Source organism: Myxine glutinosa, chromosome 5 (assembly GCF_964187855.1).
Source record: "Myxine glutinosa chromosome 5, kmMyxGlut1.1, whole genome shotgun sequence".
Classification (NCBI taxonomy): Eukaryota; Metazoa; Chordata; class Myxini; order Myxiniformes; family Myxinidae; genus Myxine; species Myxine glutinosa.
In genome coordinates this window covers 45,567,893-45,594,869 of record NC_136265.1, presented here as the reverse complement: position 1 = coordinate 45,594,869, position 26,977 = coordinate 45,567,893, and the positions used below count along the sequence as shown (strand labels likewise).

General features: G+C 42.0%; 1 protein-coding gene across 1 annotated transcript in view; it reads left to right on the top strand.

Annotated features, from left to right (window-relative positions):
- The window catches only part of LOC137428633 (uncharacterized), a 71,217-nt gene that overhangs the window by 18,955 nt on the left and 25,285 nt on the right, over positions 1-26,977 (top strand). The window contains exons 2-5 of the mRNA XM_078777288.1: positions 17,651-21,406; positions 21,506-21,658; positions 21,749-22,579; positions 25,306-25,392. Coding sequence (XP_078633414.1) covers positions 17,651-21,406; positions 21,506-21,658; positions 21,749-22,579; positions 25,306-25,392 — 4,827 coding nt within the window. The remainder of the gene's footprint in view (positions 1-17,650; positions 21,407-21,505; positions 21,659-21,748; positions 22,580-25,305; positions 25,393-26,977) is intronic.

The window sequence follows — 26,977 nt, the reverse complement described above, 5'->3', positions numbered from 1 at the left end:
GTATGAACATGTTTTCATCATACGACTTACACAATGATTAATGAATTGATAATTCCTGAGAGAGAAAATTGTTGCAAAGGACGTTCCAAGTTGGCATGGTGAAACGCTCAGACGTCGGTGATGCTCAAACTTCCTCAAAAGAGGGTTTAATAGCTCGGTTTTGAAGGAGCAAATGAGTCAGTGTATGAGTACAAAATGGCCTTCATTTAAAAACAAGAATGTCCACACTGTGGTCACAAGCTGCGACAAATTCTGCTCTACAACCCAAGATCCGGGCATTATGCCTGCTCCCTAGTGGCAGACAAACTTTTAGGTAAAAACTAGATCATCCGTCTTGTGAACATGTGATCACACTCATATATTGAGTACCGTACTCCATGATGCGTCCATGAGCATTGCCAATAGCTCTCCGTTTCGACCTAGAATTCTGCTTGTTGGAGGAAGTTTCCCACTCAGGCCTACATTTTTCATTACAAGTAGACACAAGTCTCGATTGGACGCATGTAGTTTTACCTACTTCTTTGAACAAAGACCAGGCTAAATGGCCTCTCATAATCATACTCTGTGTGAAGTGGTTTATAGCTCTTTCGGGGTATGAGCGTTACCACGCCTCCACCTTGTTGCCCTATGTCGCACCAGCCCTGAGAGCCGACCCTCGGCCGCCACTAGCGTCATGCCTGCCTCAAGTCCTTGCCTGCCCCCATTGTTTCGTGTGCAAGTCCTAGTATTTGTCGGTGCCATTAAGGGGTTGTATTTATTCATGTCTTGTACACAAGATTGTGTGTTTCTTTTATCCCCAGCTGTTTCTGTCGACCGCCAGATCTGTGCCATTATTTATTGATTGTCTTGTTATAATAGGCTAGCTCTGTTCGACCACCTCCTTGGACCACCTCAACCACCTCAGGTAACCTCAAATAGCATGACCTTCATCCAAGATGGTATCCACTATCGACACATATTTGGCACAGCCATGGGTCCACTGGTCTCTGCTGTGGTGACTAACTTGGTGATGGAGGAACTTGAAAAAAATATATTTGAGTCCAATGAAAATTGTCTCCCACGATAATAGAACAGGTACGTGCATGGCACTTTCACCATTGTGCATAAAGACCTGGTAGACCACCTACTTTGGCAACTTGGTCAGGTATTCCCCAGCATTCATTTTACAATTTAAATGGAAAAAGAAAGCAAATTGGCCTTTTTGGATGTGGAGGTACACCGTAAACCTGATGGCTACCTATATACATCGGTCTACAGGAAACTAAACCACACCGACAGCTAAATGGATTTTCATTCCTGCAACCCAACCTCCCACAAATTCAGTGTCACACGGACATTGGCAGCTCGGGCATGGACTGTGTCATCTTCCAAAGAGAATGCAATTAAATAAATCAGATTAGTTAGAGGAGTCTGGCTCAGAAATGGGTATCACAAAGGGATACTTCCTAACCTGAAAGAACCAAAACAGACAGAACAGAAGGAGCCAGACACGCTTGGGCACCGTGCACTGCCGTACTACCCGGGCCTTTCTGAAAGGATTGGCAAGATAGTACGCAGCGTACGGATTGGTGTGGCCTACAAGCCTCTATGCATCAGCCGCATTGTCATTTAAAAACTGAAGAACACAATATCAACTGGTGATAAATCCGTAGTCGTTTACCAATCATCATACAAAAACTGGGACCAATTCCACATTGGTGAAACTGGAAGAAATTTGAAACAAAGGCTAGATGAACATGATGGAGCAGTTGGGATGGGAAAGGTGACACAGTCAGCCATAGCACGTCATTGCCTGCAATCTGGCCACAAATTTGACTTTTATGGGGCCCGTGTCCTAGACGCGATGTCCAACAAACGACAGATTGATACCAGAAGCATGGCATGTGAAGAGCCGAGGTGCTGGTCTAACTGGGGAGACTGTGGACATATCCACACAATACACACCTATTATACAAATGGCAAAAACTGGATGGTACAAACAGCTGGGATATAAGATATATCACAAAGGCAGCAGTTATTATATATATATACAGGGTGAGCCAGAAATATGGTTCTTTTTAACACTCGTGTGAAGGTAATAAAAAGTTGTATTTCAAAACAAATTCTTACAAGAAATTGAAGTACATAACATGCCATTTATTTGTGGAAAATAACATCTAGGAGATGCGCACCATTTCGTCTGACACATTCCTCCAATCTTGGACGCCAGTTATTCATGACGTTCTGCAACATGGCCAAGCATTCCCTCACAAAAATTATTGTGGGCAATCTCATCATCTTGGCTTAATTCCTGGACAGTCTGAATTTTATAGGGATAAAAGTTTAAATCCTTATGCAATATGCGGCATAGTGACGTGTGAGAAATTCTTAAGGCTGATGCATGCTTTCGGCTGGGGCGATGCGGACATCTCAAAACTGACTCCCTTACACGCACAATGTTTTGTGCCGTTCTTACTGATTTGGGTGCTCCTGGCGGTTTCTCTTTTGAAGTTGAACCGGTCCTCTCAAACTTCTGAACCCATAACTTGATAACATGAACAGACGGCACATTTCCATGACGTTGAACATTGAAATGGAGTTTGAATTGACATTGTGCAGCAGTTGCACTATCATTATTCTTGTAAAAAGTTTTGATAGAGAAAGCGCGTTCTTCACCTGACCAATTCCACATGGTCACTCAAATGTTCTGCCTGAAAAAAAATAAAGCTAAGTCAGTAAAAAAAAAAAAAAAAAAATGCATGTTATGTACTTCAATATCATGATATATATATATATATAATAACCACCTTTAGAGGCCATTTTTCCCCGCAAAGTGGGGGTTAGACTTTTTCGGGAACCGTGGTTGTTGTTTTTCGGTCCCCTTTTTGAAGCAATGTTTTACGGCCGGGTGCCCTTCCTGACGCCAACCCTTTTTGCCGCCTTTAACGACAAACAGGGAATTACCAATGAACTGGTACTCAATTAGCCGACCTCGGAAGGATGACAGGCTGAGTCAACCCCCCTGGCGTTAATTCAGCGATCAACCGGGATTCGAACCCAGGATCGTAGGATCCTAAGCCGGCACCCTAGCCGCTAGCCTAACACCAGGGATTACTTCAATATCATGATATCATGAATTAATTTATTTTGAAATACAATTTATTTCCTTCACAATAATTTCAAAAATGACCATATTTCTGGCTCACCCTGTGTATATATATAAAAAAATATATATATATATATATATACATAAATATATATATATATATATATACATGTATATGTATTATGTATATGCTTTATGTGTCATATCGTTTTGGATACATAAAGTCTGCATGCATTTTATTGAGATGCCCTGACGAATCTTCATCTCTGGTTGAATTTAAAAAATCATAAAACTCTTAAATGAGTTTTCTTCGTATGTTATATCAGAATCTAAAATTGTTGTAAACTAAAGCTGGCATAAATTATTGAGAGATCAACAGAACATTACATTAACTTGCCTTTTAAAATTGATACATAATTCATAAAAAAGAAAGCTTTATGTTTGAGAGGTTCACATAAAAAGTATTTTGCAACGGTGCGAGTATCTTGCAATGAATAAGAAGCCATCATTTAAATTTTCATTTATTTTTAACTTTCTGAACATCTTTGAAAACCTACATGGCTTCCAGATTTTCCAACTTCTCCATCTCCCTTTACTCCTGGTATTCCCCTACTCCCTCTTTCCCATTATAGCTTTAAAGAGATATAGAATGCACGCAAAGTGTATTTAACCACAATTAATTGTAGGTCTGTAGAAAAAGTTGACTCACGACTCCTGATGCTATAAATATCTTGTGTAAAGCTACTTGCCGAAGTTCTTACAGAACTATAGAATAATGGGTTATTTATATTTCATGAAAGTGGATTTACAGATACACATTTAAATGTATAGGTCATCAGTCAAGCCATTATCTGCAGTCCAGACTGCTTCTGAGTGCAATAGAAATGCTATGTCAACAAGGAGGCACAGATCTTACAAGACGTCACATTTGCCAAGCGCCAGATTGGGGAAACACAAACAATACAGCATTAAGAATGCCAGACCTTGTTTATTGTAAATTACAATTTAAACAAACAACACATGGTCACACCAGGGTGTGGGCAATTGCTGATTAAGAGTGGGGTTTTTTTCTACCATAAAGTACAATAAAAGGTGATTTGTAGAGCGGGTGATCATATTGTCGTGAAACAGGCTTTGATTCAACATGACTGTGCTCAAAAGCTTAAGGTATGGTATTTTTTATATTTAAGGATACATGATTGATGATCACCCTGCTTTATGGTTGTTCACTGTGATTGATGTTCATTCACTTACAAAAGTTTTAAAAGTTGACAAAAGATAGTCTTAAAATGAGTTAAGTTAATATATTATAGAACCACCTTTAGAGGCCATTTTTCCCCGCAGAGCAGGGGTTGGCCTTTTTTGGGGCACCGTGGTCCCCTTTTTGAAGCAATGTTTTATGGCCGGATGCCCTTCCTGCCACCAACCCTGTTAGTCGCCTTTTGCAGCACACAGGGAATTACCAGTGAACTGATACTCAATTTGCCGACATCGGAAGGATGACAGGCTGACTCAACAACCCCCCTGGCGTTAATTCAGCAATCGACTGGGATTCAAACCCAGGATACGAGGATCCCAAGCCGACACCCTAACCGCTAAGCCAACACCAGGCTGTTCAATAATTCCTTGTGGATTTAAAGTAGAATTGTGGATCCCAAGGGAACTCCAACGGTGTGTTGTGATGCAACAGAAGTCACTTTATTTCCCTCACTGTGGGAATTAATGATGTAGAATGGAAATGAAAACTTCCAATGAATTATTTCCCTAATTATGCACCGGTGTCAAAATTCCATTCAATTACTTTTAATGGTCTGTTGAGGAAAAGAAAGAACAGAGGGAGAGAAGAGGGATTATAAAATAAATCAAGATATTAAAGGCAGGTTATATGACTCTTTTTTTTTTTTGTTTTAAGAGTTGAATTGTGATGTTTAGTGGTCCTGACTTACAAGAAAACTTACAAGAAAACTTTCCAAGAAACTTTTCAAGAAAACCTACAAGAAAATTTTCAAGAAAACTTACAAGAAAATTTTCACGTTGTAAGAAAAACTTGTTGTGAGAAAAAGTTGTAACAATAAGTTACAAGAAATGTACTGACAAGAACACCAGAAGTTTATGATGAAAATCATTACTGGCAGTTGTGACTGAAATCTTGATAGAAAAAAGCATTGTAATTACAAGGGAAAAGCATGATATCGTTTTTTTTCTCACCAAATTATCTTTTCCTATGCCTGAATTTCCCTTATACTGCATTACCTTGAGAAAAGAGGGACAAAACATGTATGAGCTCAATTACCAACAACCGGGATACCATATAGTACTGAACAAGCCTTCCATGGGACGTGTTAGATATAGTGCATAAGAGAGATGGATGCCAACCACAAACAAGCTTGTATCAGAGTTGAGCGGATAAGATCGTTATGGCATGGCCATGAATTGAAGATGCACTCATCAAAATATGAAAGATGCATGAGGGTGCCATAAATTTGATCTGAATTATACTTGTACTCATAAGCTTGTACGCATGTAGCAATCTTCATAAAAATGTAAAATTCGTAAACATTTAATCGAACTAAATCAAGGACAAGAAGAATGTCCTTGATTAATCACATTACTGTGCTGCCAAATCGTGTAAAATTCGATAGGTTTTGTGGTTTCATTCTCGCATCATTTCTCCATTTGTCTCTCCTTCTCTTAAAAAACCACAGATTGAATTTGCTTCTAATTTTTTATTATGATTTGGCATTTTTGTAACAATAGCAGTTTTGGAGATTATTTAATTACTCCCTGGCGAGAGTAATGCATTCGATCGTGTCCGTGTGGGTGTTCGTGTGTTTGTGAACAAGATATCTGGAAAAGTTCTGAACGGATTTGGATGAAAGTTGGTGGGATGATTGCCCTTGGGATAAGGAAGAATTGATTAGTTTTTGGTGAAGCTCAGGATATTATTCCGGATCCAGGAATTTTTTGAAGAATTTTTTTACCATTGGAAGATAGGGCTCATTTTTTTTAAACATTATCTTCTATATATTCTATATTTAACATTGTGATATGAAAATAGTTTTCATATTTGTTGTAAATGTAGTTTAAACTCGTGGTTATGCGTTAGAGTGGTGTATTTTTTTTAGCAGCGTCGTCTTCAAGGTTCTTTTTTTTTTTTTTTTTCTAATAAAGACATATTCTGTCATTTTAAAACCACCAAAGTGTGTATTAGGTTTCCCCGTTTCATAAAATGTATCGTTTGATAGTATAATGCTTTTTTAAAAATTCTTTTTTTTTCTTTTTTTACCTCAGAAGAGATATCAACATTTACCTCCGCGAATGTCAATCGCGGTGTCAGTATTTGATGAACTTATAAAGACTTAGGTGACATAAGTGTGACCAGCATGTGCACGGGATTCTTCCCAGAAGAATGAGTGGTCGCATTAGCTTGTACGACTTAAAATGAGCGAGTTTTGTTTTGACGTTTGGGCCAGTTTTACATGTTGTATCCCTAAGGAATGAAACGAACGTTTTCCTGGCTTACAATTTTATTTGAAGTCACACATGCCTCAAAATACACTCACCTATATATAATTGAACACTGAATCCGAAGATGTAAGTGAAATTGCCTTGTTTTTTTTTACATTATCTTCTATATATTCTAAATATATATCTGTGCAGTGTCTGCCTTGTGTTGTCTTGTCTTGTGTTGTCACTGAACTACTCCCTCAAACTTTTGTGAAATCGTACTATTCCAACTTGACCCACGGCGGGAGTATGCGCTCTACTGAGTGGCGTTCTAGTTAAGTGCATGTCTTTACCTCCGCTACCAAAGGTGGATGGAGATTATGTTTCCACCCCTGTCTGTCTGTCTGTTTGTTTGTGAACAAAATATCTCAAAATGTTGTCGACGGATTCGGACTAAATTTGGCAGAGAGGTAGCGTATGTGACAAGGACGAAATGATTAGATTTTGGTGAAGATCCGGATTCGGATCCGGCTACTCGAATTTTTAAATTGATTCTTCACCATTGGGTGATTGGGCCAAAACCGATACATAGCAGGATATCTCGGGTGTCTGACAAGGACGATTCGATTCGATGTTGGTGAAGATCTGAATATGGATTCGGATATGAGAATTATTTAATTTTTTAAGTAATTCTTCACCCTTGGGAGATGGGGCCAAAACGATACCGAGCAGGATATCTCAAAAAGTTATGGATGGATTTGGACGAAACTTGTTGGACCGGTTGGGTGTGTGACAAGGAAGAATCACTTCAATTTTGGTGAAGATTCGGATCCGGATCCAGCTAGTATAATTATTTTAAATGATTATTCACCATTGAATGATATGGCCAACCAGGTGGAGCTATGCTCTCTACTGAGCGCCGTTCTAGTTTAATTCTGACATTTGACTTATTATCTGTGTCAGAATTTTGAACGAGGTACAAATCCCAAAAAACACACATTGATTGCTTTAAACCTATATAACGTTGTCCCAAATGTTCTGAATTAGTACATGTAGGTGTCATCTTGTAGAACACAATCACGGCTTTCAGAAAATGTATAGTTTTATATACTTTTTATCAATTATCTACATGTTATAAGCCTCTGAACCTCAAGAAATGGTGAAAAAGGGCATTTTAAAAGTATTTCGTTACCCTTCAAAGCCATGCATTCATTATAAAAGCCTTTTTCAGATACTTTTCACAGCTGGAATAAAAGTAGATCTATATAACTACTCTACTGAATGTGTTTTTGTGTTACTCATGTCAGTTCCTGAGTCACAGCTCCTCCTCATATAGGATGAAGCAGATGAACCGTAACGTAAGAGATATTTATATAAGCCCTGTTTTACACATATCAGGGTGTTCCATAGTTCTTCTTTAGGGCGCAACAAACAGCACTTATACGTATGTATTAACTCTGTAAAAATCATTGACCTCCTTTGTTTCTCTGAGACACAACAAGCTTGAGTGTGAATTTAGAAACCATAACGGTCTCTTACGTTACGCACGTCATGCTCCCTGTAAGCCAGGTAAGTGCATATCGAAGTGAAATATACCATCAGACCATCACATTAGCTTGAATTCTATGCCATTTCAAAAGATCGGGACGCTCCTGGTGCGTTAAGTACGCAAAACTAGCCGAAACAGCATCTTCGGGAAGAAGAGGAAGGAATTCATATATCTTATTTTGGTCTCTTACGTTATGCTAACAAGGAAGGGAAACTTTGACCATGAATAAAAACGGAACCTCTGGGCCGATCGGTGTCGGTTTGGCTGCGTTTGATAGCCCAGGCTTAGGGCTTTAAGGATATCAAGGTGATTTTTAGCTATTCCAAAAAAAATTTTTTGACCCCTGGGAGGCCCAAATGTACCTCGTTCAAAATTCTGACCCATCTATGGTTCTTCTGACCATATATTCATAAATTCTTATTTAATAAAATTATGTAAAACTATATAAAAATTAAACTTCATAAAATATTGTTTTAATTCAAAAACAATGTATTAAAATTAATTTAAAACAGGCTTGAAAAATCTGCCAAACAGTTAAATAAGTCCTCCGCTATCTCGCGAGATCTCGCGAGATCTTGGAGACGGTGGCAGGGGTTTTCGACGGTCCACACGGTCTCCACGTTTTTCAAAGTTAAGTCTGTTCACAATTGTATTTTGTCGAAACTGTATTTATCGTTCGGTGTGTGAACTTGTAGTGTCCCCCTTGGAAGTTTCTCGGTGTTTATCTTTCATATATTAATCGTTTGTTTGCCGCGTCGCGAGCAAGGCCTTGCAGCCTCAGGCTTCCCCCGTCGAAGGTTGTTCCTTCCTTCGCTGTTTTGCTAGCTTTTTGATTTCCCCTTCTCCACCAAGCTTCACCAAACATCTCCTATTTGTCTAACGTTGTAACCCCCACACCCCCCCCCCAAAAAACAAACAAAAAAACTTTTATTTCCCTTTCTCCTCGTGTGCTTTTGCCTCTGCCCACGTGCGCTGTCTCGCCCCGCCCCCATTTTCCCCTTGCCTTCCACCTTTTGCCCTGTTCAAGTGACTCGTGGTCGTCGCTCTAGGCTTCCTCTCCCCATTGGTATTTTTGTGAATATAAGATTGTTCTTCACAGTTCTGTTTAAATATCTTTCAACTATCCCCTTCAGTGTTTTATTCAGTGGTTTATTACAACACGCTGTTTTTCTTCTTATTTAAAAGGCTCCTTTCAATTTCCTCTACAAATCATTCCATTTCAAAAAAATATTCAATCTCTTATGATTCCAAATCACTCCATGCTCTAAATTCTCATTCATTCCATCCCTCCTCCATCGTTCTTAAACGAATCGCTAACTTGAAAATCACAACAAACCCAATTTGTTATATATGTTCATCTTTCATTAATCATCCACTTTCTAAACTCCCCCCTTGCCCCTCCCCTTCAAATCTCCCCCCCCCCCAACTATCCCTCCCAAATTCTCCTTCCTCCCACCTCCTTCTCAAAGCTGCCTCCTCCCCACTTCGTCTCCCTTCTATGTCATACCTCCACCTCCCCCAACCTTCTACTTTCCTCTGCCCCCCCTCAAACAAACTCTCACTGTGCCTCATTCCATCACCATCAAACCTTTCGTCCTCCTCATCCTTCCCTTTCTTGTAACACTTCTGTAATCTCTGACACACTATCAACTGCTCTTCCTACATCCCCCTCTCATCCTTCATCTGACCCTACCTCTCCCCTCCCCTGTCCTGCACCCGATGCTCCCCCTCTCTCCTCACTAACGGTATGGACCTCAAACATCCGGGGCCTTCGCTCAAACCTGATTGATCTCTCCATTCAGGTTGCTTCTGAAAATCCAGACTTGATCTGCTTAACAGAAACTTTCCTCCTTCAAGATGTCTCTGATTCCTTAATATCTCTTCCTGGTTACTCGCTCCTCCGGTACGATAGACCTGAGCCTCGTCCTGGTGGTGGGGTGGCTATCTTTATCAAAAACTCTTCCTCACTCTCCCTGCACTGCCCTCTCTCCACCCCACCCACAGGAGTACTTCTGGCTACGGCTTCCTCTCCGCTCCCACCTTTTGTTCATATGTGTTCTGTACCGTCCTCCAAACAGTGATGACTCCATTTACATTTCTCTGTCGGACAACATGGACCAACTTCTATCAACTCATCCAAACTCTTTCTTCCTCATATGTGGTGACTTCAACTGTCATCATGCCAGCTGGCTGGGTGTGGGTTCATCTCTCACCAGCCATGGCACCTCAGCAAAGGACTTCTGCGACTCATTGGGACTGACACAATCTGTCAATTTCCCGACCCGGATCTCAGTCAATGGAGTATCTTCTCTTCTGGACTTGGTTATGACTAACTTCCCTGCAAATGTCTGCTGCTCTTCTTCTGCTCCAATCGGTTCTTCTGATCATGTGCTTGTTAAAGTGGACATCTCACTGGCCATTCTCAGAGAGCCTCCTCAGCGCCGACGAGTCATTTCACTCAGGCCGACTGGCACGGTCTGCAAGCAGCCATCAATCAACTGGACTGGTCTCCCATCTCTAATGCCTCTGCCATCAATTATTCTTGGGAATTCTTCCAAAGCAAACTGCTCTCTCTCATGCACAGATTTATCCCATCTCGTCTTCAGTTGTCTTACCCTTCCTCCCGTCCATGGTACACTGAATCTTGTGGTGAGGCAGTTGCCCTGAAACAACTTGCCTTTGCGTCTTGGAAGGCAAATCCAACTGAAGGCAATCTCAGTTCCTTCCACCAAGCTCGAAACAAGTGTTTCTACCCTCAGGAGTGCCAGGAAGCACTATCTCTCCACACTCAAGATTGAACTCTCAAACCTGTCCCCTTCCTCCAAATCCTGGTGGCATCTGGTCAAATCCGTTTCTGGTGTTTGTTCCCCCTCCATCCCCTCCCTTACCTCAAATGGCTACACAGTTGACACCGCACGTGACAAAGCCGAATGCCTCAACTCTGTGTTTGCCTCAAAATCTTGTGTCCCAAACCCATCTCTCTCTGTTCCCACCTTTCCCAGTCGAACCCAACTGCTCCTGGACTCTGTGTCCTTCTCTCCTGACAAGGTGGAGAAGTTTTTATCAAACCTCGACTCTGATTCTGCAACTGGACCAGATGGCATCAGCCCTCGGGTCCTAAAATCCTGCTCTGCCACTCTATCTCACCCTCTCTCTGTTCTTTTCACCCTCTCTTTTGTTCAAGGTCATCTGCCAGCATCTTGGAAATCAGCAAACATTACCGCTTTACACAAAAAAGGTGCAAAAACAGATCCTTGCAACTACAGACCAATCAGCCTGCTCCCAATTATCAGCAAAGTCATGGAATCCATCATTGCTTCAGATATCAAATCCTTCCTCTTCTCCAATGGCTTGATCTCTGATCATCAATTTGGATTCAGACCAGGTCATTCTACTCTGGACATGTTGCTTCTGCTGTCTCAACAATGGATGGAGGTCCTCAATGCCAAACAGGAAATCAGAGCTGTCACACTTGACATATCACGTGCCTTCGATACGGTCTGGCACCCAGCTCTGCTCACCAAACTCACCTCCTATGGTATTCAGGGAAATCTCCACTCATGGCTTGCGGATTTCCTCTCTGGTCGTAGGCAATGTGTGGCCCTGAATGGATTTCTCTCATCTTCCCTTCCTGTTCTGGCTGGAGTTCCCCAAGGTAGTGTTCTGGGCCCTGTGCTATTTCTGGTCTTCATCAATGATCTCTCCGACTCTCTGGAAAATCCTCTCTATCTCTTTGCTGATGACTCCACTATCTGCCGCTCCATTCCTCATCCCTCAGATCGGCAGTCTGCAGCCTCCTCACTCTCTGCAGACCTGGACAAAATCACAGACTGGTCAAACAAGTGGAACTTGTCTTTCAATCCTGACAAATCTCACACTCTTACAATGTCTCTCCGAAAGGACCGACTGGACAACCCTCCCATCTACTTTCTCAACAATCCTCTCCAAGAAGTTCTGTCGCTCAAGCTTTTGGGTCTCACTATCTGCCATGATCTTTCTTGGGAAAACCACATTTCCAAGCTGGCCTTCAAAGCCAGTCGCCGACTGGGCATCCTCCGTCGTGCGAAGTCCTTCCTTGGCACACCTGAGCTCCTCACCACATACAAGGCTTTCATCCGCAGCTCAATGGAATACTGTTCCCCCCTCTGGGCTGCTGCTCCTGCCTCACACCTTGCTCGGCTTCACGCTGTTGAGGCCAAAGCTTTCAGAATCATTGGAATCTCCTGCGATGTAGTCAACTCCGAGGGCCTTTCACTCACTCACCGCAGGCAGGTTGGTGGTCTTTCTGTCTTCTACCGACTCCTCTCCGGCCTTGCTCCCCCAGCTCTCTCTGTGCTCTGTCCCCCAAATATTCCTACAGGTCGCACAAGATCTGCCAGCAACCCTCTTATGGTGAAATTGCCAAAATCAAGGCTCTCTGCTCACCTTCACTCCTTAATTCCTCTTTACTCCCACCTCTGGAACAAACTCCCCCACTCCCTTCAATCCCACTCCTCCCTCCAGGTCTTTAAAACAGCTGTTCACCACCATCTCTTATCTTCCCCCATCGAAAACCGTGATCTTTTCTACCCCCGGCAATTCACCCCAGAGTCCTTGCAGTGTTCATATGTTTAATTCCTCTCCCACCTCCCCCCAAGTCCTCCCGATGTCCCTGCTCTCAAATGTTGTGTTTGTGTCCTTCCCCCTCTCTCCCCATCGTGTCTGCCGCTCCCCTTGTTTTTTGTGTTTTGTGTGTCGGTTTGTCTTTTTGTGTGATTAATGTTAGCTCTTTCACGAGCCTCGATCTTGTATACAAAAAAAAAGAAAAAAGTCATCATGTGATTTGCTTCTTTGCTTTGAATTACCCTCATTTTCATTGGGTTTTTCTTTTGTGTGTTTGTTCTATTCATTTAAATTCCTCCGCATGCTATTTCCATCTGTTTCAAATTTTACTCAACAATTACTCCATAACATTAACATGTAAAAATTTATCACATTTTGCTTATTCTAAAACGCACTAGCTATCACTCGTAATCTTACTTCGCAAACACTCTTCGATATATAATTTCCCAAAAAAAGTCGTGGAATCTTCATCGAATTTATTTTTGAAAATTCAAAATGCGAGTCACTCATTTGTAATGACTTGTTTTCCCCTTTTTCATTTTTTTTTTTTTTTTTTTACAAAGCATCAGCATTATAACATCTCATTCCTACCAATGCAACACCAGTTATTTTAAAAATAAATTTCCCTTCATTTTGATTGTTGAATTTGAACTCATAACAGTGTGCATAAAGGACTTCACATGAATTACAACATTAAAATGATTTGGATATGAAGGAAGAAATGTATAATGTACACTATTTTTTTTTTGTCAGTCACTCAATGCAGGCCAGAAAGTGTTACCTCAGCCACCTGTGCTTACTTCTGCTTGTCAACGGATTTCTCGTTTGCAGAGTCGGAAATGCAAATACGATTGATGGTAAGGATCAAAACACCCATGGCAATGTATGTATATTATGCGACAAAGATTTTGTGCAGGTACATTACATAATTGGCCTGCTTTTATTTTAAAGATTATTATTGCTTATTATTATTTCCAAGATCAATCAACCAATTGATATTGATTATTATTTCCAAGATCTGTGGCTATTGTAGATGTATGCGTAATTGCGCATAGAAAAACTCGACTATAGTAAAAAAAAAAACGTGAAATTTGCAGTTTTCATTGTTTTAAGCCCTTAAACCACACCAGTGAAAAATTTATGGTGCAAGAGTTCTCTCATAACACTGGGCTGGGCAAGATGGCCTAGAGGTAAGCACACTCACCTCTAAGCTGTCTAGCCTGGGTTTGGATCTCGACCCAGGTATAAACTCTTACCCTAGTGTTTCACTGGCAGGGTGATTCATCAATGTGTGTGCCGTCCCTTGGATGGATGGTAAACTGGCATCCCATCTGCTGGCATTAGTTGGTGGATGTTAAATATTCCACAGTGTCCTTCGCGAAGAGTAGTTGAGCTAACATCAGCACCATGGAACAAATTACAAATTCCTGCCCGAACTACTCAGTCGAATGTAGGGCCTGGCCAGTCGGTTCGTGAAAGAGTAGCGCCAAAAACTTCCCATGGCGAACCCTACAAGGACATGATCATCATCCTTTCGGTTTATTGGGAACGTCAAACACTGGAGAAGGCAGTCCAAAGACTGATATTTGTCAAGTTTACAAAAATAAATCTGTTCCATAAAAATTACAAATATATATAGAAATAATAATCATATAAAATTACATAAATTTGCATACTATGCATAAAAAATAATGTATGCAATAAAAGTGAAAATTAACCACAAACAAGGAGACATTTTAGATTACAACGAAAGGTATTACATAAAGGAACATTGGAAAGAATAAAAATAAACATGGGACTAATTGTGGATGTAAAAGGAAGAAGAAGAGGAAGAAGAGGAAGAAGAAGAGGAATAATAATAAGAATAAGAGGCAGAGGAGAAGAGGAATACGAAGAAGAAGAAGAGGCAGCAAAAGAAGAGGAAGATCTCTGACAACATCGTAATTGTGCCTGGGCTATTCATTTCGCACATCGAACTTTACGCACAAATGGGATAGAACACATTGTTAGGAAACTCCCCAGTAGAGATTTTTCGGTAGATATTACACCAGTTTTCTTGTGCAAAGGCATTAAATTCCGCCAAATTCTGAACTTTTTTTTTTTTTACTTAAAATATTCTTTCAAGCCCTCTTAATTAAATTGTTTGGGTTATTTCTTCTCATTTACGTTTGCAAAGATCATGGACCGGTCTGCACATGTATTACATGAGGACGAGGGTATTAAGGACTAAAAGACTTGTGAATAACAAATAAATTAGGAGAGTGATTTTATATTTTGAAAAGACGATACCGTGAAATGGGGTGAATAGGGACAGCAAGGTAAATAGGGACACAAATTGAAAAAAAGTTCGGAAACTTTTTTCCCTGAAAATTGATAACCATACTGATTTGTTGATATTTGGGTTGAAAGTGTTCTCTTGTTTTTTAAAAAGCAACTTATAGTCCCTATTAACCCCATATATGGGTTAAATGGGAATAAATAGGATTTTTATGGCTGTCCCTATTCACCCCGTGTTACGGGTGAGTAGGGACAGTCACTAATACAAAAAAAAAAAAAAAAATCAAGAAATAAGCACAGTTTGGAGAAACTGTTTATCCCATATTTTTTTTCATTGGCACCGTGGTTTATATTATGGGTGCATACTAGTACCCTACTGCAAAGCCGCAATGAGCCGGCGAAGCCAAAGCCTCTTGCCACTATTTTACCCATCACGATGGCATCAGTAGGTTAGGTAGTTGGTAGTAGGTAGGTGTTGTAGGTACCGTACCTAGTTCGAAATGACACCATTTGCATTCTGGATGAGATTAAAATTTATAAAATTTTCTTCTTGATTAATTCGGTGAATTCCGTCTCAACTTCGGATATTTCCGGCCGTGAAAAACTATCCCCTATGGCCGCGAGATTTCTAAAAAATAATTATTCGTCAATTTTAGAATATTTGATGCCGTTTTCAGCCTCCGAAACGGTAATAAGCTTTTTTGAAATATTTTTTCAAATGCTCGAATCTCATTGGTTCCGGTGTTTGGTGACGATTTTCGTTGAAGATAACCAGGGCCCGTGCGGGCCCGGGGAACAAGGTTGGTCTTAAAGTATTTTAATTACAAATTAGAGGTGCATAAGATTGTGAATCAAAAAAAGACAGGTGAAACAAACTCCTATTGAACTTTTTCCTCAATTTTTTTTATGCATACTTCCGCATCCGCAAGATGGCGGCCTCCATGGAGCGATTTGATGCGTCAAAGCTTCGAAATTCTCAAAGGATTCAGCAAAATCTGGCTTTTCAACATAATACGTACACGTTCATTCACAACACCGGCTTCGCCGGCTATTATGTGCATCCATCTGAGCTATCAATTTAGCAATAAGGTGGAAACTCAGGATTGTTTCTTGATTATTATTATTTTGTATTAGTGACTGTCCCTATTCACCCGTAAAACGGGGTGAATAGGGACAGCCATAAAAATCCTATTTATTCCTATTTAACCCATATATGGGGTTAATAGGGACTATAAGTTGCTTTTAAAAAAAACAAGAGAACACTTTCAACCCAAATATCAACAAATCAGTATGGTTATCAATTTTCAGCGAAAAAAGTTTCCGAACTTTTTTTCAGTTTGTGTCCCTGTTCACCCCATTTCACTTCACGGTATTGAAGATGGCAATCTGGGGTGATAGCAATGGTAAAAATAGAGAGAGCAAACCTCCGCCAGGCTGAACAGTTTATGTTTTGTATCCCGCTCAAAGGCCGGATCTGGATTCGGAACTGAACCAAAATCTAATCGGCTTGTTATTGTCGCCTAACCAGCTCATCCACCAAGTTTTATCATAACTTATCCACAACGTTTTGAAATATCATGCTATATATGGTTTTGGGTCCTATCATTCAATGGTGACGAATCACTTTTTAAAAAAATTAAAATTCTCGTATCCAGATCAGGATCTTCACCAAAATTTAATCAATTCGTCCTTATCACACACAACCTGTCCACCAAGTTTCATCCAAATCCGTCCACAACTTTTTGAGATATCCTGCTCACAGACAGATAGACAAACATCACCTCTGCTCACCTTTGGTGGCGGAGGTAACACGGGATCACACCACCAATCAAGCAGATTTTTTGTAGCATAATAAAACAATTGATGGAAAAATGTGTTATTGATCATTTTAAACAACATATATAATGACATAAAACACAATGTCAGTTTATGTCGTTGTGTGTTTGTACAGATGTCCCCCTTCATAAGGGTAGGTTTTAAAGGCCAATCTTTTAATGCGAATGTGTGTTCACTATGATCTATTTTTGAGGATAAAACAAACTTGGAAAACATTTTCCATAAAAGAGTAATTATGTCTCTTCTATTGGAAATGTAGAAGGTGGCTTGCAAGCCGAGCCTCAAGGGTGGTGTACAGAAGCTTTTTTAAAAATAACAATAAATACAAACAAAGCGCAAGGAGATGAAATTCGCTGCATGTGATGTGCAAAGTGCGCAGAGTAAAACGAGTGTACATTTACGTCCGTTCGTAGGATGTCTAATAAATAAAGAAGATACAGGCACACCTGACACTAGGCCGAGGCTTCAGACTTTGGCATGCTCGCGAGGCTGCACCACTGTTCCAAATCGTCATTTTTGACGGGCTTTTTACTCGTGTATAATAACATGCATGTAATATATAATTGATTTACCAAAATGAAATTGTACCCATTTTCCATTGTTGCAATTATGACCAATTGCCTTAATTGTTTTTTTTAACTTTAGAAGCAAATGTCTTAATTGCATAGAAAACATTTTTCTACTCTTTATAATTCCACAGGACTGAAAACTAAAACAATGATGTCTGCAGAACATTCAAAAAAAAAAAAAAATTCCAAATGGAAAATAATAATGTCACAATTGCAACAATTAAAACTGGATAACCAACCCAAAATGTGAAAAGTACACATTTTGTTCATTTATTGTGTTAACAGTTTTGTCAAATGAGAAGCCAACAAGAAGAAGAGCGAGGAATGTCCTGCCATTTCCTCATGATAAAGCTTCAGATATAGACCACGAGCATCAATTGGAAATGACAAAGCCTGGCAACCATGGACAAGAAGGAAACAGAGAAAAGAGAAACTATGGTCCTGCTGGAAGTCCTTGCCATCTTCAAAAAAAGGGAGATGCTCGGCACAATGGGATACTTGGAAGTAAAGGTGACATAAAGGACATAGAAATACCCAGACCTTGTACAGAGAAACTAATAGTGAAAGGAGAAAAAGGAGATATTGGGAATGTTGGATACCCTGGGAGGAAGGGAGAGAAAGGTAAAGAAGAAAAGAGTGAGAAGGGAGAAATGGGAAAACCTGGAATACAGGGATCTAAAGGTAATAAAGGGGACAAAGTAGAATGTGAAAAGGTAAATGGAAAACAAGGAATACCAGGCGTTCCTGGACGCCCTGGTCCCCCAGGCATGCCTGGGATAAAGGGAAGTAAAGGAGATGTAAATATCCCTAGTTGGATGGAAGCACCAACACTTAACAAGGGAGATAAAGGAGATAGAGGATTGCCAGGTATCCCTGGACCAATTGGGTCTCCTGGACCGAAAGGATTTACAAGCCCACCAGGATACAATGGGTTGCCTGGAGTGCAGGGAGAAAAGGGAAATCCAGGAGTGCCTGGAACTATTGGACTTCCTGGACTTAAAGGGGAGAAAGGGATAGTGGAATATAATCATCATCCTGGGCCACAAGGAGAAAAAGGAGATAAAGGATCTCCCGGAAATCCTGGAAAACATGGCTATCCTGGAAAAAAGGGTACAGAAGGGAAATCTGGTTTGCCTGGCAGCAATGGTTTGCCTGGAGAGAAGGGAATTAAAGGAAATGTAGGATTTCCAGGAACTGCTGGGATACCTGGAACACAGGGAGATAAAGGATCTCCTGGAGTTTCTGGAAAGAAAGGGGAATCTGGAGCTACAGGGATGCCTGGTCCAATGGGCCCAGCTGGACAAAAAGGGATCCAGGGAATTACAGGAGCTTCTGGCAGAAATGGTCCAACTGGACAGAAAGGCGACAAAGGAAGCCCTGGAAGAAGTGGCTTATCCGGTACACCTGGAATTAAAGGAAATGCAGGTTCTCAAGGCAGAACTGGGACACAAGGTGCAAAAGGAGACATAGGTAAACCAGGACATCCAGGAAGCCATGGAACTCCTGGAGAAAAAGGTGACAAGGGAAGTACAGGATATCCTGGAAGTAATGGATTTCCAGGCAGTAAAGGAGAAACGGGTAATTCTGGAAATCCTGGACCCATGGGACATCCAGGGTTAAAGGGATTGTTGGGACCACATGGTTCACCGGGAATTAATGGAACTCCGGGCATTAAGGGAGACCCTGGAAAACCGGGTTATCCTGGAAGCAATGGCCTTGCAGGAGCAAAAGGAGACAAGGGAACTATAGGATTGCCTGGAGCTATAGGAATTCCAGGGGGAAAAGGAGATTCAGGGATACCAGGATACCCAGGGAGCAATGGATTACCGGGAGCAGAAGGAAACAAAGGTGAAAATGGATTCCCTGGCATTATGGGAACCTCAGGAGAAAAGGGTGACAAAGGAGACATGGGCAGTGCTGGTTTTCCTGGATTAAAAGGAGACAAAGGAAATGCAGGAAGTATTGGAAGTCCAGGCATTACTGGAACAATTGGAAAGACAGGAGATATGGGACTTCCAGGAATTCCTGGGAATCATGGACAAAAAGGTAACAGGGGGTTATCTGGAATTTCTGGAGCAAAAGGGGAAATTGGAAGAATGGGTCCTCCTGCAATGAAAGGAAACATTGGAAATCCTGGATTTCCTGGTATAAAAGGAAACAAGGGAAATAAAGGGTGTACTGGTGACATTGGACTTCCTGGATTTAAAGGGGACAATGGAAGCATAGGATTCCCTGGTAAGAATGGTAGTATAGGAGCAACGGGAGACAAGGGAAATCATGGATATCCTGGAAATATTGGCTTACCTGGATTGAAAGGAGAAAGGGGGAATATAGGGATACCAGGAGAAAAGGGAGATGAAGGAGAAGTTGGAAAATCTGGAAGTCATGGGATACCAGGAATTAAGGGAGATAAAGGAGATATGGGGTCACCAGGAATTTCAGACATACAAGGTGACAAAGGTGATCAAGGAGTTAATGGGCTTCCAGGAAAAATTGGTCTTCCTGGAATAAAGGGAAACAAAGGAAATGCAGGTACCCCTGGAGGCTTTGGGTTACCAGGAGATAAAGGTAAGGAGGGAGATGTAGGGCCCGTTGGACCAACTGGAAAAACAGGTGGCATTGGTCCTCATGGGATTAAGGGAGAAAAGGGTAACACTGGTTTGATAGGTTTACCTGGAGTCAAAGGAAATAAAGGGGATGGTGGGAATGCTGGAGAAAGAGGGCCTCCTGGGTTAAAGGGTGATTTTGGGCATCCTGGATTCAATGGATCTGAAGGATTACCTGGGCCAAAAGGACCTCATGGAAATGCAGGAGTTCCTGGGGTCAATGGGCAAGCTGGAGATAAAGGTGAAAAGGGTGAGGAAGGGATTCCAGGAGGGATGGGGATGCCAGGATTAAAAGGGGATAAAGGCTTACCTGGGATAATGGGTATAAAAGGTGATATCGGATATCCAGGAGCACCTGCAGAAAAAGGCAATGAAGGAGACAAAGGAAAAATGGGAGATCAAGGTATTAAAGGGAACAATGGAAACAAAGGAACTCCTGGTGTTTTGGGGTTTCCAGGGATAAAGGGAAACAAAGGAGCCATTGGATTACTTGGTGTTAATGGCACAAAAGGAGAAAAGGGTGCTAAGGGAGATTTTGGATTTCCTGGTATTGGATTACCAGGAGTGAAAGGTGAAAAGGGTATCCCAGGAATTGCGGGAATAAATGGTTTACCTGCACATAATGGCAGTATTGGTACTCCTGGTCCAAGAGGAACAAAAGGTGACATGGGGATTGTTGGATTTCCTGGAAAGAAAGGAGAAACTGGACATATTGGTTTTCCAGGGTTGAAAGGTGACAAGGGAGATATTGGTATTCCTAGCTTACCGGGATCGAAAGGAGATAAAGGTGATAGAGGAGTTCCCGGTATTAATGCAACATCAGGGGTGAAAGGAATCAAGGGAGATATTGGCTTTCCTGGAAGTACAGGATCAATTGGCACAAAAGGAGAAAAGGGAGATGATGGATTATCAGGAACTTCTGGATCTAAAGGACAAAAGGGGGGAAAAGGAGACACAGGTGCAATTGGTATTCCAGGATTCAATGGAAGCATGGGGTTGCCAGGACCGAAAGGCGAGCGAGGATGTTGTGGAGATGCCACGTTAAACGGGTCAAAAGGTAATAAGGGGACCAATGGTGATATTGGGGACACGGGTCTGCCACCATTGAAAGGTGACATTGGAGTGCCTGGGATTAAAGGGGAGAAAGGTGATATGGGAATGATTGGACTGCCTGGAATTAAAGGAGAAAATGGTAGCAACGGTTCTCTTGGTGAAAAAGGTGCTAAGGGAACAAGTGGAATTCCTGGAAGTCCGGGTGAAGCAGGGGGGGAAGGACCAAAGGGAGATATTGGTAATATGGGATCACCTGGCTCAAAAGGAGATAAAGGAGTGTTTGGGTTTCCTGGAATTGATGGATTACCAGGAGAAAAAGGAAACAAAGGCGATATTGGGCCTCCTGGTGGTGTTGGCCAAAAAGGAGATCGAGGCAGTCCTGGCTTGGAAAGCGAAAAAGGAGAAATGGGAATAATTGGTTTGCCTGGAATAAAAGGTGATAAAGGTAGCTCCGCAATACAAGGAATGAAAGGGGACAAAGGGGATATTGGTATAAGTGGGGTTAGTGGCATCCCAGGAAAAAATGGGGAGAAAGGAGATTCAGGTACTTCTGGGATACCTGGAACTCCAGGTAACAAGGGTGATACAGGAATACAAGGACCACCAGGAATATCAGGGGTCAACGGTTCTAAAGGTGATAAAGGATTAACTGGAGATAACGGATTATTTGGATTAAAAGGTGACAAAGGTCAAATGGGAACTCAGGGTTTACCTGGACAGAAAGGTGATACTGGTGATATAGGGTCTCCTGGTGGTATTGGGATTGCTGGACCAAAGGGAAATCAGGGACTTCCAGGACAACCTGGAGCTACTGGCCCAGTTGGCGAACCAGGAGAAAAGGGAGAAGCGGGCATAATTGGTTTTACAGGTGCAAAAGGAAATAAAGGAGTTGATGGACTTCTAGGAATGCCAGGAACAGCAGGAGAAAAGGGGGATAAAGGGGATAAAGGATCCATTGGAATGGAAGGAATATCTGGAGAAAAAGGCAACAAGGGAGAAATGGGATTATCAGGAAATGTGGGCTTGCATGGAGAAAAAGGAGAGCAGGGGGTTCCAGGAATTCCTGGTGGCATTGGTCCTGTTGGGTTGGAGGGTCAAGCAGGAATTCCTGGACTTCCAGGAAGTATTGGACCAGAAGGTCCTGAGGGGGGAAAGGGTGATAAAGGGGAACACGGGCTTCCAGGAATTAAGGGACATTCTGGAAACCAGGGTCTACCTGGAATCTCCGATTCACCTGGGCCAAAAGGAGATAAGGGAAATGTTGGAAATCCAGGAATTCCAGGAATAGGATGCCAAAAGGGTGAATGTACAATGCCTGGAACTCCTGGGATCAAAGGTAACAAAGGATGTATTGGACCTGTTGGACCAATGGGAGACAAAGGAGAAAATGGGATTCCTGGAACACTTGGGCAAGTTGGAGAAAAAGGAACCTCAGGAATGGATGGAATCCCAGGAGAAGTTGGTGCTCTTGGTCCTAAAGGTGCAAAGGGCGATGCAGCAGAAATGTTTGCACCCAAAGGAGAAAAAGGAAGCAAAGGAGAACCTGGAAACTATGGTGAGATATTTGGATTGTCGTATTCGCACATTTGATGTATAGTTGGTAATGAAAAAACTTTTCCATGTTTTGCTGATAAACTTTGAGCCAAATAGTCTAGTAGGAAGACTAGGTCCCCCTGCACCCCCCGGAGATATACTTCTAATCAGTGTTTCTAGATTGGAAAAAATGTGTAGAAAATGACTAGCTATGGCCCCAAGCTGAAAAAATGTCCCACATACCATTTTTATGCAAATTACTGCTGCAAATTTTATGCAAAATTATGCAAATTTTATGCAAATTTTTGATGAGGAGTAGAGTTGAGGGGTCTTTGAGGGCTTCATCGAGGTGCTCTCGGTTGCAAGACTGGGTCATTCTGAGAAGCACAGCAGGGTCAGAGATCATGATGTTCTCCTCCTCAGTGAATCTCTCCATCAACAGCCTCTCCATTGCCTCACACACTGTTTTGAGGCAAAAGAGGGACTTTGCGTAGGCCTTTCCACTGAGAACACCTTTGAGAGATCCACTTGTTACTAGTTGTGCCTCAAAGAGAATCTCTGCATATCCAGAACCACGCATCTTGTGTCCAGTGAGCATCCCGATGTAGTTCATGGATGTGTGGAAGGGTCCAATCGTTACTACATGACTAGCAAATTCATTTGGCCAGCGCCAGATGATGGGAAGGGCTTTCATGCAGACACCCAGATCAAATGTATTCAGGACCCATCTCTGACCCACCTCAGCAGTTGCTGCCTCGGAACGCTTCAGTAGCTCACGAACAACTGCGTTGTCTGTGATCGGTCTGTGCCTGGTGCCTGCATGGCATGGCAATGGCCTGCAGCCTGTGCCTGGGCTAGGGGGTTTCACCTCTGCAACTGGTTCTCCCCCACCCAGCAAATCAACAGTCGACTACTGCACGCCTATCCACCAACCGATCACAGACAACGCAGTTGTTCGTGAGCTACTGAAGCGTTCCGAGGCAGCAACTGCTGAGGTGGGTCAGAGATGGGTCCTGAATACATTTGATCTGGGTGTCTGCATGAAAGCCCTTCCCATCATCTGGCGCTGGCCAAATGAATTTGCTAGTCATGTAGTAACGATTGGACCCTTCCACACATCCATGAACTACATCGGGATGCTCACTGGACACAAGATGCGTGGTTCTGGATATGCAGAGATTCTCTTTGAGGCACAACTAGTAACAAGTGGATCTCTCAAAGGTGTTCTCAGTGGAAAGGCCTACGCAAAGTCCCTCTTTTGCCTCAAAACAGTGTGTGAGGCAATGGAGAGGCTGTTGATGGAGAGATTCACTGAGGAGGAGAACATCATGATCTCTGACCCTGCTGTGCTTCTCAGAATGACCCAGTCTTGCAACCGAGAGCACCTCGATGAAGCCCTCAAAGACCCCTCAACTCTACTCCTCATCAAAAATTTGCATAAAAATTGCATAATTTTGCATAAAATTTGCAGCAGTAATTTGCATAAAAATGGTATGTGGGACATTTTTTCAGCTTGGGGCCATAGCTAGTCATTTTCTACACATTTTTTCCAATCTAGAAACACTGATTAGAAGTATATCTCCGGGGGGTGCAGGGGGACCTAGTCTTCCTACTAGACTAAAACTATCAAAAACGAAATCCCCTATATATTTAAAACTTGTATTAAAGCAAAGTATTTATAAACTTGTATTATAGCAAATTAATGAAATGTTGTTGGATTAATGAATATATTGTTACGTCTATGGAGAGGGAGTAAAATTTGGATTGAAGCCTTAGATGCCATTTTTTAGCTTCCGAACCTATGCCCTGTATCGGATAGTATTAGGGTAAGAAGCCTTTAGTGTCGCCTGTGAAGGAACGGACGGACGTTGTCTGATATGGTGATAGATAGATTAAGATGTTCTGTCTACTTGCTCAATTCATTGGAACTGGGTGGGGCCAGGCAGGAAGGGGTGGGGCCAGGCAGGAAGGGGGTGGGGCCAGGCAGGAAGAGGGTGGGTCAAGCAGGAATGGGGTGGGGCATCTGGCAAAGGCAGTCCTCTGAAAGTGAAAGGACCATCTGGCAAACCCTCCCATCAACTTTCTAAACAATACACTTTCGGAAGGTCAATCACTCAAACTCCTGGGTCTCACTAATATCAGCCATGATCTTTCTTGGGCAAACCACATTTCTCTTCCTCCATGGCATCCAAATCCTCTTCCTCCATGTCTATGGCATCGAAGGTCATATCCCCACATAACTTACCGGCTTCCTCTAAGCTAACGTGTAGCTCTCACCGGAATCCTTTCATCTCCTCTCCCTGCCAAGGCTGGAGTGCACCAAGGCAGTGTTCTGGGCCCAGTCCTATTCCAGATCTTCATCAATGATCACTCTGACTCTCTGGAAAATCCTTTTTATCGATTTGCTGATAACTCCACCCTCTGTTGTGACATCCCTCTCTTCAGACCTTGAAAAAAAATCACAAGATGGTCAAATACTTGGAATATGTCTTTCAATGCTGACAAATCTCACTATCTCTCTCCGAAAAGACAGTATGGCAAACCCTCCCATTTACGTCATAAGCAATCCTCTTGATGAAGTCCGTTAAGTTAATGCACCAACCAACAGGGTGTAATTCATATAAAACCATCTTTATAAATGTACGCCATTTCAAATTACCTTTTTGTTTCGTTATTTGAATGACAGCCAAATAAAGTTATTGATGTTTTTAGAACAAAACATTGACAAGTCTTTGAATTTACCCTCAGGTACAGGAGACTTTGAGTCAACAGTTTTCACGAACAGGGAACAAAGGATACAATATCAGCTCCTGATGATCCAAGTCATTGAAACCGGTGAGCACAGACATTGTTCTGTAACTATTCTTTATGAAAAGGGTAAATATTTGTGTTTTCATCTTCTTCTTTTTTTATTCCCTTAATGACTTCGCTGCAAGATTGAGGGAGAGCATGGTGAAAGAGGATGTTAACTGACAGTCGGGCGCAGGGCGACTCTTTGACACAATAAGCAAGGGAATTTTATTTTTTATTTTTTACGGAGTATCCCATAGGGCAAAGCCGTCTAGAACAGTGTTCGTCCGTATGTATGTATGTCCCCTCAAACGTATGCCTATCAGAGCCGAGAATCTGGTCACATGACAGGGTGAGGTGATTACGTCTGATGTCATTACGGCGGTACGGCGGCTGACTCTCCACGCACCGCCATTTTGATTCCAATTCGTTCCGGCCGAACATATCGTCGAACCTGTCATATATCACAATCGCCATGCTCTACCTTTACGTTTTTCATTCAGTGTGAAACACAAATAAACCGATTGTTAAAATGACCATCAAATATCGAAAGCATCGGCGTTACGTCTTTCAACAAAACGGCACGTATAGGCCTTAGGCTTCATGCCTCACCTTCGGACCGCTTCAGACAAATTAAGCCCAGGTTTCTTAATACAGTAGTGTATCGTTTCAGTAGTATCGTTTTCGTAATAGTAAGGCGTAATAAATTTCGTAATAGACCATAACACTTTAATCCCAATGTCGTGAATATAAATTTAATGGATTGAAGCGGTGTATGGTTCATGATTCAATGATAAGTGGTGTACGGTACTAACAACCCCGGAAGTAAGGAATTCGTCTCGGTTTTTTGATAGCATGTTATTAACCCAACGCTTGTGAGGTATATAGATTACAGTAGATCTTCCCTCAGTTCTGTAAGTAAAACTTACCTCACGGATGTCGAGATTCCTCCAAATTTCTTTGTTTAACGTTATAAACAGCATTAGCGACTGTTTAAAAAGCGAATCATGTGTGTTTGTGGTTTATAATATTTTACAAGACCTGCTACGCCGCTGTTAGATGTTAGACTTCCGGTCTTGTTTTTTTTAATACAAGGTCTAAGGCTCGTAATGGAGCTGCCACTCACACACAAACACACACACGGACATATACTGACGAAACAAACACTTAACACAACCACTGAGCATGGGGGAAGTGCCGTCACTTCCTGGGATACACTGGGTACCAGTGACGACGTCTAATTAAGAGGATGGTTTAACAATGGGGATTGAAATGGAGGATTAAATTAGATGGCAGCACATCGAATGCTTGAAGCTCTGGAGGGAAGAGTGTGATAGTCCTGCACAGACTTTCGAAGGTGATTCCACAGATGGGAAAAAAGTGAGGAACAAGACAAGACGTCATACCCAGAGCCCCGATTTATGGAGGTTTAACCAGGAGGGGTTACAAGATGAACAAGCCTATCTTGCACTTGCTTTGGGAGTGTCGAACGGAACAGAAGGAGTAAAACTGAGGCTGAGGCCGGACAAAAAACAGGGATCACGGATGTGCATGTGATGCGAGAGTAGGAGACCTTGAGCTCTCGCCTCATTGCAGGAGATTCCAATAACTTCGAGAACTTTCAATTCCA